This window comes from Diadema antillarum, unplaced genomic scaffold (genome assembly GCF_040938485.1).
Source record: "Diadema antillarum isolate AM-2024a unplaced genomic scaffold, OU_Dant_1.0 scf00000071, whole genome shotgun sequence".
In the NCBI taxonomy this organism is placed as follows: domain Eukaryota; kingdom Metazoa; phylum Echinodermata; class Echinoidea; order Diadematoida; family Diadematidae; genus Diadema; species Diadema antillarum.
Window position 1 is genome coordinate 14002420 of NW_027270960.1, and position 15918 is coordinate 14018337.

The following is a 15918-nucleotide window of genomic DNA, read 5'->3' on the forward strand; positions in this document are numbered from 1 at the left end:
AAGTTGATAGAATGTGTACTTTTCATGGAAACCACAATTTTGTGGAATAAGCATTATTTTCTATATTATATTGTCATTTATAATGACATCATGAGTTGTAGTAGTCTCATTATCCAGCAATGGAGGCACAAAACTTTAAAAATTCATAACTTTTGAATTGATGGCCTGATTTTCCTCATATTTTCACTGATATGTTCCACTAATATTGCTGCTTTCACTCAATCCATGTTTAGACTATCATTGTCTTTAACCCCTGATTCTGTACACTGTATCTGACACTATTATGGCTGTATATACAGGCTGTATCTCTTTTTTTTTTCAAAGTTCCCCTTGCTGTTGTATTTGGAAGACAAGTGTGCAGAGGTAGACCCCAACCATTCTGACTTTGGAAGAATAATGAACTTGAATTTTTACCATTCCAAGCTCTTGTGTCAATATTAGTTGCTATTTCTCTACATGATTTTGCAACACACTGCCTGTCATGGAAACTGCTCTTTCAATTCAATTCAATAGAACATTTATTTCCAGATCAATTCGTGTATAAACAGCAGTAACAATTCAGTAATGACAAACTGGAGGTGACAACTCAGTAAGCACAGCTTGAAGTGAGTGCACCTTTAACATTTGAAAATGTAGTTGAATCTGATTGAAACATAGCTAAAAAGACATTTTTGTTTAAAATACACATATTTACAAGACGAAGTACAGATACACAAGAGACTAAAGCTAGGGATGCAGGAGGGAAAACAGATAGGAAGAAGGAAAAAAAAAAGAAAGAAAAGAAAAGAGAAGAAAGAAAAAAATACATTAAGGAGAGGTAAAGAGAACCTAAAACACACACTTGTAATACTATAACAAACAAGGCAACATTGTACATGTAATGAGTGTTCATTGGAATAGTTCATTAAGCACAATTTCAGTCTGGAAACAAAGACTAGTAATGACATTGAGATGACCTTGAATGCATACAAAGGTAATGATGAGCTGCACTTTGTAATATGTGTGTATAAAATTTGTGTATACATATGCTGCACATTAATGTTACACATTGTCTTGGACACACACAAGGACAGACACAAAGGGCCAGATGAGGATGATGGCTGCTGTGTCTTCACACCTAAGTTAGTTTGTGGAAGAAAACTTCGTCAGTTTCTTGCATTTTAATGCCTTTGAGTTGAAGAACCTGCGAAGGAGGCAAAGAGGTTTGTTACTAAGAGTTTACTGTGTTGTTTTATGATGTACTACGTGTATGCAGAAAATGAGATCAGTATTGCTGAACTTGAATCGTGCAACTTTCACAGACAGTAGAAATGTAGTGACTTTCTGGAGAAATGTGTGTACCACACATTGCATGCTCTCTGAATAGGGTCAAATGACAGTTGCTCAGTAACTATTGTGTATATGTAGCATACAGATGCATTGCTAGAACTGAGTACCGAAGTTGTTTTACAGTGCATAAGGCTGCCTGGTTGATTGTAACTGATTGCATACTGTGATTACTGATATGTTGTTTGGAGACTTTTGTGTGAGATCTTCAGAATACTTACAATAGTTACATGCAAAGAGTAATTGTATTGATGGATCAAAGTATTTGTACTGTAGCGTTAGGCCTAGGGCTACACTAAAGGGTAAAGTAGCTAGTAGAATTTCTACTAGGTTCTGTGTATGATGTGTTATACCTGTATGAATATGAAGAGGCATTCTTAATGATCGATAGCACGGAGAATCTAATTGTTGCTTGCATGAATAGCTCCTGCCAAGGCTTCTGCTTCTGAAGGTTAAGAGAATGATTAGTTACACAGAAGTGTATGTTTTAGTACTGGCTAATCAAAGGAATATCACATTGCATCAGTATTGCACACAGTGAGAAAGTTGTAGGCATAAGTCTACACATACCAGTATCTCAGTATCTGTAAAGAAAGCAGTGTTGAAGGCATTATAGTGTTTCAGTTATGTGTTAATGTTTGCATGGCATAATTCATATGCAATAATTGCAGTTGTTGTGTTTGCCTTTGAAATTCCAGTTTTCACGGAATGTAACACCGAATGAGTACCAAGGTAACAGAGTGTACGAGGAGTACAAACAACAGAAAGAGTGACAGAATAGAAGGAATTACATACATGCATTGTTACCAGATGGAACGAAGGATAGGGAAAGAAACAGAGAGAGAGAGAGGAAGGTGTTTCTGATTGCGATCCCTAATAAAGTACATTGCGACATTCCCGTAAAAACATTTGTCTGCTTGGAATTCTTGCGATCGACCACAACTACACTTACAGTGAAAACTCTTATCTCAGTGAAAACTGAATAGTGAATACTCTCCCTGCGTCAATTGATATTACGGAGACATGGCTGCGACTGAGAGAGATACAGCAGTACCAGTTGATGAGACTCTTGAGAGAATGGCAGAAGTGCAAGAAGAACGTAACAGACAGCCTACAGAAAGGGGAATACAGTGGAATTTGGATGTGAGAAGGAGAGGCTTTAGGAGTTCTCTAACCAAGTGGAGACGTTCCTGCAGTAAATTGAGAACGCTGTTGCTGGAAGATGATTATGACGAAATCAAACAACATCGTAACACACTGCAGGATTGTATGGATAAATTGATCGATGCACAGGAACAGTATTCAGCCATCTGCACAGAAGACAATGACATACTGGCTCAATTCGATGAGGTCGAGGCAGATCATGCATCTGTTATGAAAGAAACCTTCAACATCCTCAAGAATCTGCGATGTGATACTTCAAGTATGCATTCGGACGCACCTCACGAGAGATCTAGATATGAAACCGTCCAAGATGTTCAGATGAAAACTTCAGCGCAAGTTGTGCGTGATGATGCGACTCCTCTTACCCCAGAGACCAAGGAGACTCCCTTGTTAGAAATGGAATTGACCAGGAATCTACAGGATACTCTCCATCTTCATCGGCTTCCATTGCCGGAGCCCCCTGTCTTCAATGGAAAGCCGCTAAATTACCCAGCCTGGAAGATGAGCTATAACCTTCTCATCGAACATAGCAAGGTTCCACCCCATGAGAGGTTCTTCTACCTACTTAAATATCTGCGAGATGAACCAAGGGAAATGGTAGAAGGTTATGCCTTAGCAGGAGATGACATGGCCTACAGAGATGCGATAAAATCCCTGGATGAAAGATATGGCAACACATTTGTGATTTCAAATGCCTTCAGGGATCGATTGGACAGTTGGCCCAAGATAGCGCCAAAGGATTCTGCAGGACTGCGAAGGCTCTCTGACTTTCTGCGCCAATGCCACACAGCATCCAAGACGGTACATCATCTGAATCATCTCGACGACGAGAGGGAAAACAGGAAGATCACTTCAAAGCTCCCGGACTGGTTGATAACTCGATGGGGGCGAACTGTAGTCCAATGGAGAAAGGAAACTGGTGCATTCCCTCCATTTGCAGTCTTTGTCAAGTTTGTTGAGGATGAAGCTGCTATTGCTTGCGACCCAGTAGTTTCATTTGGGAGCTTGAGGGACGACAAACTGAGCCATGGAAAGCAGTCCAAAGCAAGATCGATGAACACGATGACTCAAGCTCAATCTGCAAACACGGAAGGTCGTAAATCACCCACCTGTTCATTCTGCGGGGCTGCTCATCACACAGACAAGTGTCAGTCCTTTGCGAAGTTAGATCTTCAGGCAAGGAAGGAATTCATCCTAAAGAATGGACTCTGCTACGGCTGTTTGCAGAGAGGACACATGAGCAGGAGTTGTCGACGCAGGCTGAGATGTGCGAATTGCAAAGGGCAACATCCTACGCTGCTTCACGGTGACACCAGACAAACGTTGAGCACTGAGAGCACAAAGACAGAAACACGGGTAGGACCTGACAAAACAACGAGCAACCGGACGGAGCACAGGTCCACAAGCTCCTGTTCAAGAAGTGATCACAGCCACATTTCCAGCTCAATGATTGTTCCTGTCTGGCTGTCCCACAGGAATGATGCAGGAGAGAGATTGACATACGCCTTGCTGGACACACAGTCAGACACGACCTTTCTACTGAAATCCATCAAAGATGAGATGGGGATACATGGTACTGAGGTCAACTTACAGCTATCCACACTGTCAATGAAAAACCAAAGGATAACCAGTGAACGTGTAGAAGGATTGTGTGTACGAGCTCACGATGGCAAGAACAAGATAGCTCTACCACCAACATACACACGTGACATCATGCCTGCAGACCGTTCTCATGTGCCGACTCCCAAGACTGCGAAGTCCATACCCCACCTGTGCAACCTTAGCAGCAAGCTTATGCCTCTCCAAGATTGCGACATAGGCCTCTTGATCGGCTATGATTGCGCAAGAGCGTTGATGCCCAGAGACGTGATTCCTGCACCATGTAACAATGGACCATATGGAATTCGCACGGATCTCGGATGGAGCATCGTGGGAACGATGCGTCCTAACTACATTTGTAAAGATGATGATCACATCGGTACCAGTCACAGATTGATGGCCAGGGAAATCCCAGATAACTTGGTCATAGACAGAAAGGAAGTTTTCCTTTCTGAGAAGACAACAACTAGGGAACAAATCACACCCCATCAAGTAAGGAGCCTTATGGAAGCCGACTTTTCTGATGTGAATGACGAAGGAACAGTGCTCTCACAGAATGACTACAAATTCCTTGATATCTTGGAAAAGGGAATCCACAAGAGTAGCGATGGTCACTATGAGATGCCACTTCCTTTCAAGGACGAGAGGCCTCAGCTTCCAAACAACAAAGCCCAAGCAAGGTCCCGGCTTATTCAACTGGAGAGGAGGTTCAGACACAACATGGAGTATCACAAGAAGTACACTGAAGTTATGGAAACACTCATCAGCAAAGGGTACGCTGAGAGTGTTCCAGTAGGCAATGATGAGAGTACTACGTGGTACATTCCACATCATGGAGTAATACAACCCAACAAGTTGCGAGTTGTATTTGACTGCAGCGCCCAGTACAGGGGACATTCTCTGAACAGTCACCTCCTAACGGGCCCAGATCTCACGAACAAGCTGACGGGAGTTCTTTGTTGCTTTCGATGTGAGAATGTTGCATTCATATGCGACATCAAGGAGATGTTCCACCAATTCAAGGTCAATGAAGAAGACCGAGACTATCTCAGGTTCCTTTGGTGGAAAGGTGGAAACCTTGACGAGGATCCCAGCACATACCGTATGAAGGTACATCTCTTCGGGGCTGGGTCATCACCTGGTTGCGCAAATTTCGGTTTACGAAGATTGGCAACAGATCTTACTCAAGAGTTTGGAGAAGATGTCAAGAATTTCATTCATCATGACTTCTACGTTGATGATGGACTCCAGTCGATGCCCACAGCACAAGAAGTGATTCAGTTGATCACCAAAACCAAGCTGTTGTGCGAGAAGGGAGGTCTGCACTTGCACAAGTTCGTATCCAACAACAGAGAAGTGCTCAATGCTGTGCCTGAGGAGGACAGGGCCAAGAATGTGAGAGAGATCAACCTCCAACATGACGACCTGCCTATTGAGAGAGCCCTTGGCGTACAGTGGTGTGTCGAATCGGACACATTCAACTTCAGAATGACGCTGCAAGACAAGCCTCTCACCCGAAGAGGCGTATTGTCCACGGTCATGTCCATATATGACCCATTGGGACTGATAGCTCCACTCATTTTGCCGGGCAAACGAATTCTACAAGAGCTATGTAGCCTATCAGTCGACTGGGATGACCCCCTTTCTGAGGAACTGAGGACACGATGGGAGAGAGAAGTGACCTCCTCACACTTCCCACCGTATCGATCAACAGATGCTACAAGCCAGCTGACTTTGGAGAGGTGAAGTTCTCAGAGTATCATCACTTCGCTGACGCCAGCACCAGTGGGTACGGCCAGTGTACGTACTTGAGAGTTGCCAACCCTGAAGGACAAGTGCACTGTTCTCTTGTGATCGGAAAGGCCAGAGTGGCACCATTGAAAATGGTGACTATTCCTCGCTTGGAATTAACAGCTGCCATTGTTGCGGTCAAGGTCAAGGCCTTCCTGGATACAGAATTGCAACTTGAAGGCGCTACTCACACCTTCTGGACTGACGGCAAGGTGGTTCTCGGCTACATTAACAATGATGAGAAGCGGTTTCATGTCTTCGTAGCAAACAGGGTTCATCAGATTCGAAGACATTCATCCACGTCACAGTGGAGACACATCGAATCGAGGGAAAACCCGGCTGATGATGCCTCAAGGGGTTTGACGGTAGCCCAGCTGAAGGATTCTAAGTGGCTACGTGGACCTGACTTCCTGTGGAAGAGTACACTCCCCGCTCAATCTACAGGAGAGAAATTCATGGTACACACTGATGACCCGGAACTGAAGAAGTCATACGTCCATACTTCTCATGTAAGCCCAAGTTTCCTACACTCAAGTAGACTGGACCGATTTTCGACTTGGCACAAGGCCAAAAGAGCAGTTGCCAACTGTATGCTGTTTATCGCTCGACTGAGGCAGCGGTGTGAGGAGAAACGCAACAAGAACCACAACAAACGTTCAGAGGAAGAGGCCATCAATGTAGAACGCCTAAAGATCGCCGAGATAGAGATTGTGAGACTGGTACAGAGGGAAACCTTTCCAGAAGAGATCCAGGCCTTGTCAGTGATAAGCAGAGGAGATGACCTGACTATGAGGCAGAAGACGCGTCAAATGAAAATGACCAGTCGTCTTCGCCAGCTCGACCCCTTCTTAGACGACAGAGGAATCTTGCGCGTTGGAGGACGCATTCGCAAATGCGACGAGCCATACGAGAAGAAACACCCGGTTATTCTTCCTCGTCAACACCACGTGACCGAACTTGTCATTCGTCATTGCCATGAGCAGACTGCACATCAAGGAAGGGGTACAACACTTAATCAGGTCAGGCAAAGCGGGTACTGGATCCTTGGAGGCAGTGGCAGAGTGTCCAAGTACATCCGGTCATGCGTCACCTGTAAAAGACTCCGTGGTCCTGCCTTGACCCAGAAGATGTCTGATCTGCCTCCCGATCGAATTACTCCAGCACCTCCATTCACTTATTGTGGAATGGATTGTTTCGGACCTTGGATGATCAAGGAAGGCAGGAAGGAGCTCAAACGATACGGACTCTTGTTTACGTGCATGGCATCTAGAGCCGTGCATATCGAGACACTCAACGACATGAGCACAGATGCTTTCATCCAGGCGTATCGCCGTTTTGTGTCAATCAGAGGTCCAGTGCGTCAGCTCAGATGTGACAGAGGCACAAATTTCGTTGGGGCTGCGTCTGAATTCCAGAGAGCTGGCAGTGAGATGGACCGGACCAAGGTGAAAGACGTCCTACTGAGAGATGGATGTGACTTTGTTGAGTTCAAATTCAATGTTCCCTCTGCCAGTCACATGGGGGGAGCGTGGGAGAGGTTGATCAGATCTGTCCGCACCGTGCTGGATGGGTTGCTGAACCATGCTGGGTCACAGCTTGACGACGAATCCCTACGCACCTTGATGCACGAAGCCGCTGCAATCGTCAACAGCAGGCCGCTGACAATAGATGATCTAAGTGACCCCGCACATCCCGCACCGCTGACCCCGAACCAGCTCATCACGATGAAGACCAGCGTCATCCTTCCACCACCAGGGTGCTTCCAGCGGGCCGACGTATATTCAAGGAAGCGTTGGAGGAGGGTGCAGCACCTGCTGAATGAGTTTTGGAGCCGGTGGAGGAAGGAGTTCCTGCACAACCTGCAGACTAGGCAGAAATGGACCGTTCCGCAGCGAGACCTAGGAGTCGGAGACGTGGTGGTGGTGAAGGATGACAACGCTCCTCGCAATGCCTGGCCCATGGGTAGAATAGCCGAAACTTATCCTTCAGGCGACAACCATGTTCGAAAGGTAAAGGTCGCGATGGGTGAGCAGAACTTGAATGGACTTGGTAGGCGAACCACTCCATGTTCATATCTTGACCGTCCAGTTCATAAACTAGTCTTGCTCGTCCCCCAGGAAGACCAGGAGTGATTCCCGGACAAGGAGCCAGTGCATAGTTATGCTCTAGATTGTTTCCTGTCAAAGAACCTTAGATAGTTTGAGAACTGTGACATCTAGTCAAGTTGTTTCATGCATGAATGAAAGCGTTTGTTTTGGACTTGTTTATACATTCAAGCACATATAAGTTGAATTCTTGCTAATGAACAATTCAAAGGCTAAGGAGTGAAGAACACTGTTTTATGACGCATTTGAACATTGTCAACTTCAATTCCCAGAAATTGTGTTTGAAACCATACAAACACATTGGAAGTGTTGCGGTAGTCCCAACTAAATGCAAAGTGAACAGGAATCTCACTGTTATTGTTAATTGAAGTGTATGAACAATTTGAAGAGATTGCAAATGTTGCCTTTGTCATATAAAACATGTACGACATGTTCCAGATAACGAAAGTTATTGACTCTTCGAGCATAAAACTCAAAGCATTGCTTGATGTGTTATCTTTACAAGACTTGAGAAATGCACACGAGATATATAAATTGAATAATTCTGTTACTGGAGAGACCGATTGCAAATAGCAATTTGTGTCGAAATTGTGGACATTTGGTCCAATTTGTGCCAAGGGTTCTAAAATTGTGTTAATAAGTGCAGATGTCTCTAAATTGCGTCAGTTCATTGTTTAGAGATTCCAATTCACATACTTATTGAGTAAATTGGTGTCCAATTTAAAGGAGCCATGTAATGAGTGTTCATTGGAATAGTTCATTAAGCACAATTTCAGTCTGGAAACAAAGACTAGTAATGACATTGAGATGACCTTGAATGCATACAAAGGTAATGATGAGCTGCACTTTGTAATATGTGTGTATAAAATTTGTGTATACATATGCTGCACATTAATGTTACACATTGTCTTGGACACACACAAGGACAGACACAAAGGGCCAGATGAGGATGATGGCTGCTGTGTCTTCACACCTAAGTTAGTTTGTGGAAGAAAACTTCGTCAGTTTCTTGCATTTTAATGCCTTTGAGTTGAAGAACCTGCGAAGGAGGCAAAGAGGTTTGTTACTAAGAGTTTACTGTGTTGTTTTATGATGTACTACGTGTATGCAGAAAATGAGATCAGTATTGCTGAACTTGAATCGTGCAACTTTCACAGACAGTAGAAATGTAGTGACTTTCTGGAGAAATGTGTGTACCACACATTGCATGCTCTCTGAATAGGGTCAAATGACAGTTGCTCAGTAACTATTGTGTATATGTAGCATACAGATGCATTGCTAGAACTGAGTACCGGGTACCGAAGTTGTTTTACAGTGCATAAGGCTGCCTGGTTGATTGTAACTGATTGCATACTGTGATTACTGATATGTTGTTTGGAGACTTTTGTGTGAGATCTTCAGAATACTTACAATAGTTACATGCAAAGAGTAATTGTATTGATGGATCAAAGTATTTGTACTGTAGCGTTAGGCCTAGGGCTACACTAAAGGGTAAAGTAGCTAGTAGAATTTCTACTAGGTTCTGTGTATGATGTGTTATACCTGTATGAATATGAAGAGGCATTCTTAATGATCAATAGCACGGAGAATCTAATTGTTGCTTGCATGAATAGCTCCTGCCAAGGCTTCTGCTTCTGAAGGTTAAGAGAATGATTAGTTACACAGAAGTGTATGTTTTAGTACTGGCTAATCAAAGGAATATCACATTGCATCAGTATTGCACACAGTGAGAAAGTTGTAGGCATAAGTCTACACATACCAGTATCTCAGTATCTGTAAAGAAAGCAGTGTTGAAGGCATTATAGTGTTTCAGTTATGTGTTAATGTTTGCATGGCATAATTCATATGCAATAATTGCAGTTGTTGTGTTTGCCTTTGAAATTCCAGTTTTCACGGAATGTAACACCGAATGAGTACCAAGGTAACAGAGTGTACGAGGAGTACAAACAACAGAAAGAGTGACAGAATAGAAGGAATTACATACATGCATTGTTACCAGATGGAACGAAGGATAGGGAAAGAAACAGAGAGAGAGAGAGGAAGGTGTTTCTGATTGCGATCCCTAATAAAGTACATTGCGACATTCCCGTAAAAACATTTGTCTGCTTGGAATTCTTGCGATCGACCACAACTACACTTACAGTACATACATGTACATGTATTTCATTTTAGTATAATCAAGAGAAATTTAGCAGCCCTCACTATAGACTACCTTATATGGATGAATACAACTTTCTCTTGAGTCTTATCTTAAAACAATTTTGAGATGGTGCATTTCTTATGTCTTTAGATAAATTGTTCCATTTCTTGGGGCCCACAAAACGAATATTATGTTGGTAAGACATGGTTCTGGGTCTGGGCAAATGCATTAATGACGAGGAGCGTGTATTGTAATTATGCACATTCTGATTAATATCAAACAATTGAACAAAATGGTCAGGCATAAGTTTGTTGACACACTGATATACAAAAATACATTGCTGATAGGTGGTGATATTTTTCAAAGTAAGCAATTTTAGTTTTGAGTATAACGGGCCTGCTTTAGATTTCGGGTTCGCTCCATGTATAACTCTTACTATTTTATTTTGCTTTGAAGTCAATTTCTTTAGACTGGACTGAAAAGTACTTCCCCACACCATGTTGCAATAAGACAAATAGGGCAGAACAAGAGTGGAGTATAACATCCGTAATACATCAGTAGGTAACATGTAGCTTAGTCTGGATATAATACCAATGCTCTTTGATATTTTTTTCTCTGTCTCTTGTATATGAGGCTTCCATGTTAATTTGGAATCTAAAATAACACCAAGAAATTTAGTTTTCTCTACCCTGGGAATTTGAACATCATTCAATTCCACTTTAACAAAATCAGTGTCGTATGATTTGTTACGATTACTAAAAACAATAAAGTTACATTTGCGGGGGTTAACAGATAATCGATTTGCCTGAAACCATGTACACAATTTTGAAAGGCTACTATTTACTTGATCTTGCAAAGAAGGAAGATCCTTACCACTGAACAATATATTAGTGTCATCAGCATATAATATGTACGATGAGGTATCGGAATTAGAAACATTTCCAATGTCATTTATGTATAATATAAACAACAGTGGTCCTAATAAAGACCCTTGTGGAACTCCACATAATATTTTCTTTAAGTCTGATATACAACTGTTATATTTTGTACATTGGTATCGATTGGAGAGGTAGCTTTTAAACCAATTGTATGCTACACCTCTAAAACCATAGTGCTTAAGTTTAGCTAACATAATATTATGATTAATTGTGTCAAAGGCCTTTGACAAGTCAACAAAAACACCAATAAGAAAGGAATTTTCCTCAAACGTATCAACAATCTTATTCGCAATGTCAGTTAGGGCCATGGAAGTTGAATAGTTGCTGCGAAAGCCGTACTGATAACTACCCACAATATTATTTTGATCAAGAAACTTAACAGCACGGTTGTAGACAATCCTTTCCAAAATTTTCGAAAAACGAGGAAGCACTGAAATTGGTCTGTAATTTGACAATTCACATTTGTCACCATTTTTAAACACAGGGGTTACACAAGCAATTTTCAATTTATCTGGAAAGACTCCTGATGATAAAGATAAATTGAATATATGACATAACGGTTTGCTGATTTCTTTTATTGTATGTTTGATTATACGAGGACTGAACTCATCAATTCCAGAGGCAGTATTATTCCGAAAAGAGTTGACAATGCTACATATTTCTGCTTCAAATGTTGCATGAAAATAAATGGTATTCAAACAAGGGTTCACCAGATAACTCATAAAGTTAGAATTATTTTGTGGTATCAACTTATCAAGATTTGGACCAACCTGAGTAAAATATGAATTAAAAGCATTTGCAATTTTGTGAGAGTCAGTAGTTAATTCACCATTACATTTCATTTGCATATCAGTAACACATTTACCACCTCTATTCAAAAGTGTATTTATAAGATTCCAAGTTGCTTTAATATTACTTCTATATGCAACAAATTTCCTTTCAAAATATTGTTTCTTCACATTTCTTATTGTAGCATTCAGAGTATTTCTAAAACGTTTATACTTTAATTCATTAAAGTTGCTTGGTTTACGCATATATTTCTTATATAACAAATTTTTATATTTGATAGAACATAAAATACTGTCAGTCATCCAGGGATTAAGCTTTCTTGCACACCGACTTTTTTTCTTTAGGGGAAAGTGTTTATTATATAACCCTGACAGAATAGACTCAAAATAATCATAAGCTTCGTTAACATTTTCCATTTCTTTCCTATATTGAGCCAAATCATTCCTACAGCTGTATTTTTCTGTCAGGAAGGTCAGTGGTCTGCTGAGGGTTAAATTGTCATGCCAAGTCACAACTTATCACCAGAGTACTGTTAAGAGGGGGGTCATGCATGATTTTTTTCCAGCACCATTTGTGTCCACTTTTGGACTAGAAAAAAAAGAGAGTACCTTAACACACATTGTCAAATTGAAGAAAGAATTGTTGTTTTTTCCCCCTCTTTTGAACTTCAGAAGGGCTTCATGGACATTCATATACATAGTCATATAGGTGATAAATATGGAAAGATGTACAATTGTACACTGTATTGCAGGTCTGCACTCAGAATAAAATCACCCTCAGAGAAACTGTGAATGCCTGATGCAGCACTAATAGCCAATCTTGACATTGACATTAATCAATTTGCAGAGCTGTCATCAGCAATTGAAGACCAGACCCAAACTACTGATGAACACTCGGCTTCGACTATGAAGTCGACATCACAAACTTTTCAACCTTCTGCTCCAGTGTCCATGCATTCCCCGGCAACTGATGGGGTGCTGATTCCACTCAGCGACCTGCCGCACTCTCCTACACCCCTCCAGCCGCATGAAGCCACGCCCACTGGGCGGTCATCGTACAGTATTGAGAGCTTCAATTTCACCAAGGTCAATGACGGACAACCAACCCTCCTCCTCTGCACTGTGTCGGGAGACCCTCTACCACCGGAGGAGAGCATCTCTGTTGAGAGAACCTCTTCTGGATCCTGGATGGGAGAGGTGGTCCCCCTGGGTAGTCATGGAAACGACACACTGACTTCAGTGGCCTACGCGTTCCAGGTGATGGTGAGGTCTGACAATGGGTCGCAGGGCTTCCAGTGTGTAATTGAGACACCTTATGGGGACATTGTCAGTGCTGAGGTTCTGGTCTCGGTGTATGGTAAGCTCTCACAACTCTCTCCCCTTGCTTTGGAATTTTCAATAGGTTGTGATATGCAAAAGTATTTCATCTTGTTCTGGTTGACCTATTGCGTTAATGTGCAGCTTGCGTGCGCTATCCTTGGAATCGCATGGTTAAGGTGATGGGTAAGAATACAATAAGAGTATGAAACTTGGCACAAATGTGCGACTCTAACTGTAACAGTCTAGACATATCTTTTGGTGGAGACAATGTAAGAAATACATAAGAATAGCAGTAGTGGCTGGGTCATATTCATCCAAGCAATCAGCACGTAGCATGCTTTCAGACCAATTCTATTGAACAACTACCATGTACTTTGAATGTACCATTGAACTAACCGGTATGTAGAATTTTGATCTTTATGAGAACACCACTCTAGTTCTGTCATTATTAGTCTGCTTTGAATATATTTCAAACACTTGAATTGATTTATACCATCTAAGAATTCAAACATGCAAACATGTTTATAATCAATTATGAATGCACAATTAGACAGAGATGAAGCATAAAAGCGAGACAGAAAATACAACAAGGAAGTAAAAAAAAAAAGAAAATGAAGAAGGATGATCAGGTATTTGCGCCATGCATGCGGAATAAGGTGCTCTTCTGTGAGGTCCCAAAGCTGATGATGAAACGAAAAAAAGGATATTAAATTGCTTGGCTGAAGTAACATATCCATTTTTTAAAATCAAATAGTGAATGAAGGATGAAATTGTGAGTAACAACAGAGTTTACATAAATTGTGGCCTTGAAGAATTAACATACAATACTGTATGTATGTATGTAGATTGTTAAAGAGCTATCCTTGCATGAGTAAGTGGTTTTAATGCCAAGCAACTTTTAAAATAAGAAAATTGTTCTTTGTTAATTTTGTTCTTGGTTTCAGTTGTGCTGCTGATGAATTGAATTAAGTTTCAAAAGCACAGTAGTGACATTGTTCAGATGCTTCAGTACTTATCAGATTGAGTACCTAAAACAGAAGAATAGAAAATGAATGACAAGAATGTCTAGATTCCAATGATTTCTAACATCTCTTGAAAGAAGAAAAATGAATACTATCAAACGTGTTTGTTAGTTTGGTTTAATAGCAAGCCCTATTTGATTGATGTACGAAGTAACTAAATCCTGCATGAAGGACATTGTGATATAACAGTTATTGGTCAAATTCGTAGTCATGATCAGTTCTTTTTGTTGTTATTTCTGTACATTTTTGATATGAGTGATAGAGGCGCTCTATTGAATGAGGCAAAGCTGAGTTGAAAAGTGCGCCTCATCTTTCAGTGAGTGCAAAATCTTGTTCCATTGCACGAGTAAAGACCATACACTATTAGTCTTATACAACATCTTCGAGTGTCAACAGATTTGGTCCACACAGATTCTTGAATTTAGCACAGAAATGGCAACCATTTTCTGTAAAAGACAAATGATTAAGCCATGCAGTCATAGTCACTGTCAAAGAGTATAGAAGCTATGCTAAGAGGGCGTACTCTCGCGATTTCGCATGCAAATGGGTGTAGTACGCCATGGAGCCCCACATGGAGCCCAACGGCGGCCATATTAGTAACAATAGCGCAAGCTTCTAAACACCTGAGCCTATGTAGCAAACCCTACCTTCCTTTTATTTTCTTCATTTTAAGGAGACACACAGTGGTAAAATCGTGTTTCAGACATCAAAATATCAGCAGAAGTATATTTTCTGTTGATGCGTTAAAAAAATTTGACGAAATTTCTTTACATTTCAGTCTGTAGTCCTTCAAAGATTGTATTTGAGCTGACAAATGCAGTCTATCTCTTTCTCTCTCTGGATACTTTAGCTCAAATTTTGTGGGACTGCATTTTAGAAAATAAATGACATTTCTTCAATTGCATTTCATGATTACACAGAAATGATACGAAGTCCTGATTACATCTCTTCCCCTGTATGCCCCCTAAAAAGGGGGAAAATGAAAGGGAGACAGAAATAACTACTACTATTACCTATACGAGGTAGTTTTGCGAGGCAATTACAGTTGGTATTTTGCAGGGTCGTGGAGTTCAGCAGGCGACATTAGAGCATATCACGAGCATCCGGGTTTACAGTGGACTCCCGTTATAATGAAATCCTCAGGACTGGCAGTTTTCTTTCATCATATCGGAATTTTGTTATAACCAAACAAATAAACAATAGAAATACATAGAGTGGATGACATTGCAGCCCAAATTTTTACTTATAGTTGTAACCAGAATGTTGTTATAACCGTTTTCATTATAACGGGAGTGCACTGTAAAACAGGGAGGTGGGAAGAGAAGGAGTGGAATCTCTCTTCCCACCTCCCTGCTTTACATGTAAACATTCCAATCGACCTCAGAGAGAAAACATTCGAGGACGTCGCTGCGTGTCAATTACACGCACCGCAGAAGAAGGCCGATAAATCAATTCATGCAAGGTCGACCACTTCTAGCAGCACTACGCGTCAAACAATGACTAGTCCATTTGTGCTCAATAACTGCACAGTGACCGTCAGTTATTACAACTCTCCAAATTGAAACAGAAGCAAAGTAAAGTGTAAAAGCGTTCGGATGTTTGAAGTTCGCCTGTTACAACTACATATATGTATCTTTGAAGTTGGAGTTGAATGATATACATTGATGAACAATTTTCAATTATTTGACATGTTGGTGATGATCTACAGGTAGTCAAATGTGGCTT

At 41.2% G+C, this 15918-nt stretch overlaps 1 protein-coding gene across 1 annotated transcript in view; it reads left to right on the forward strand.

Annotated features, from left to right (window-relative positions):
* Positions 1-15918, forward strand: part of LOC139716865 (receptor-type tyrosine-protein phosphatase F-like) — a 98211-nt gene that overhangs the window by 23894 nt on the left and 58399 nt on the right. Inside the window, exon 7 of the mRNA XM_071628393.1 lies at positions 12699-13208. Coding sequence (XP_071484494.1) covers positions 12699-13208 — 510 coding nt within the window. The remainder of the gene's footprint in view (positions 1-12698; positions 13209-15918) is intronic.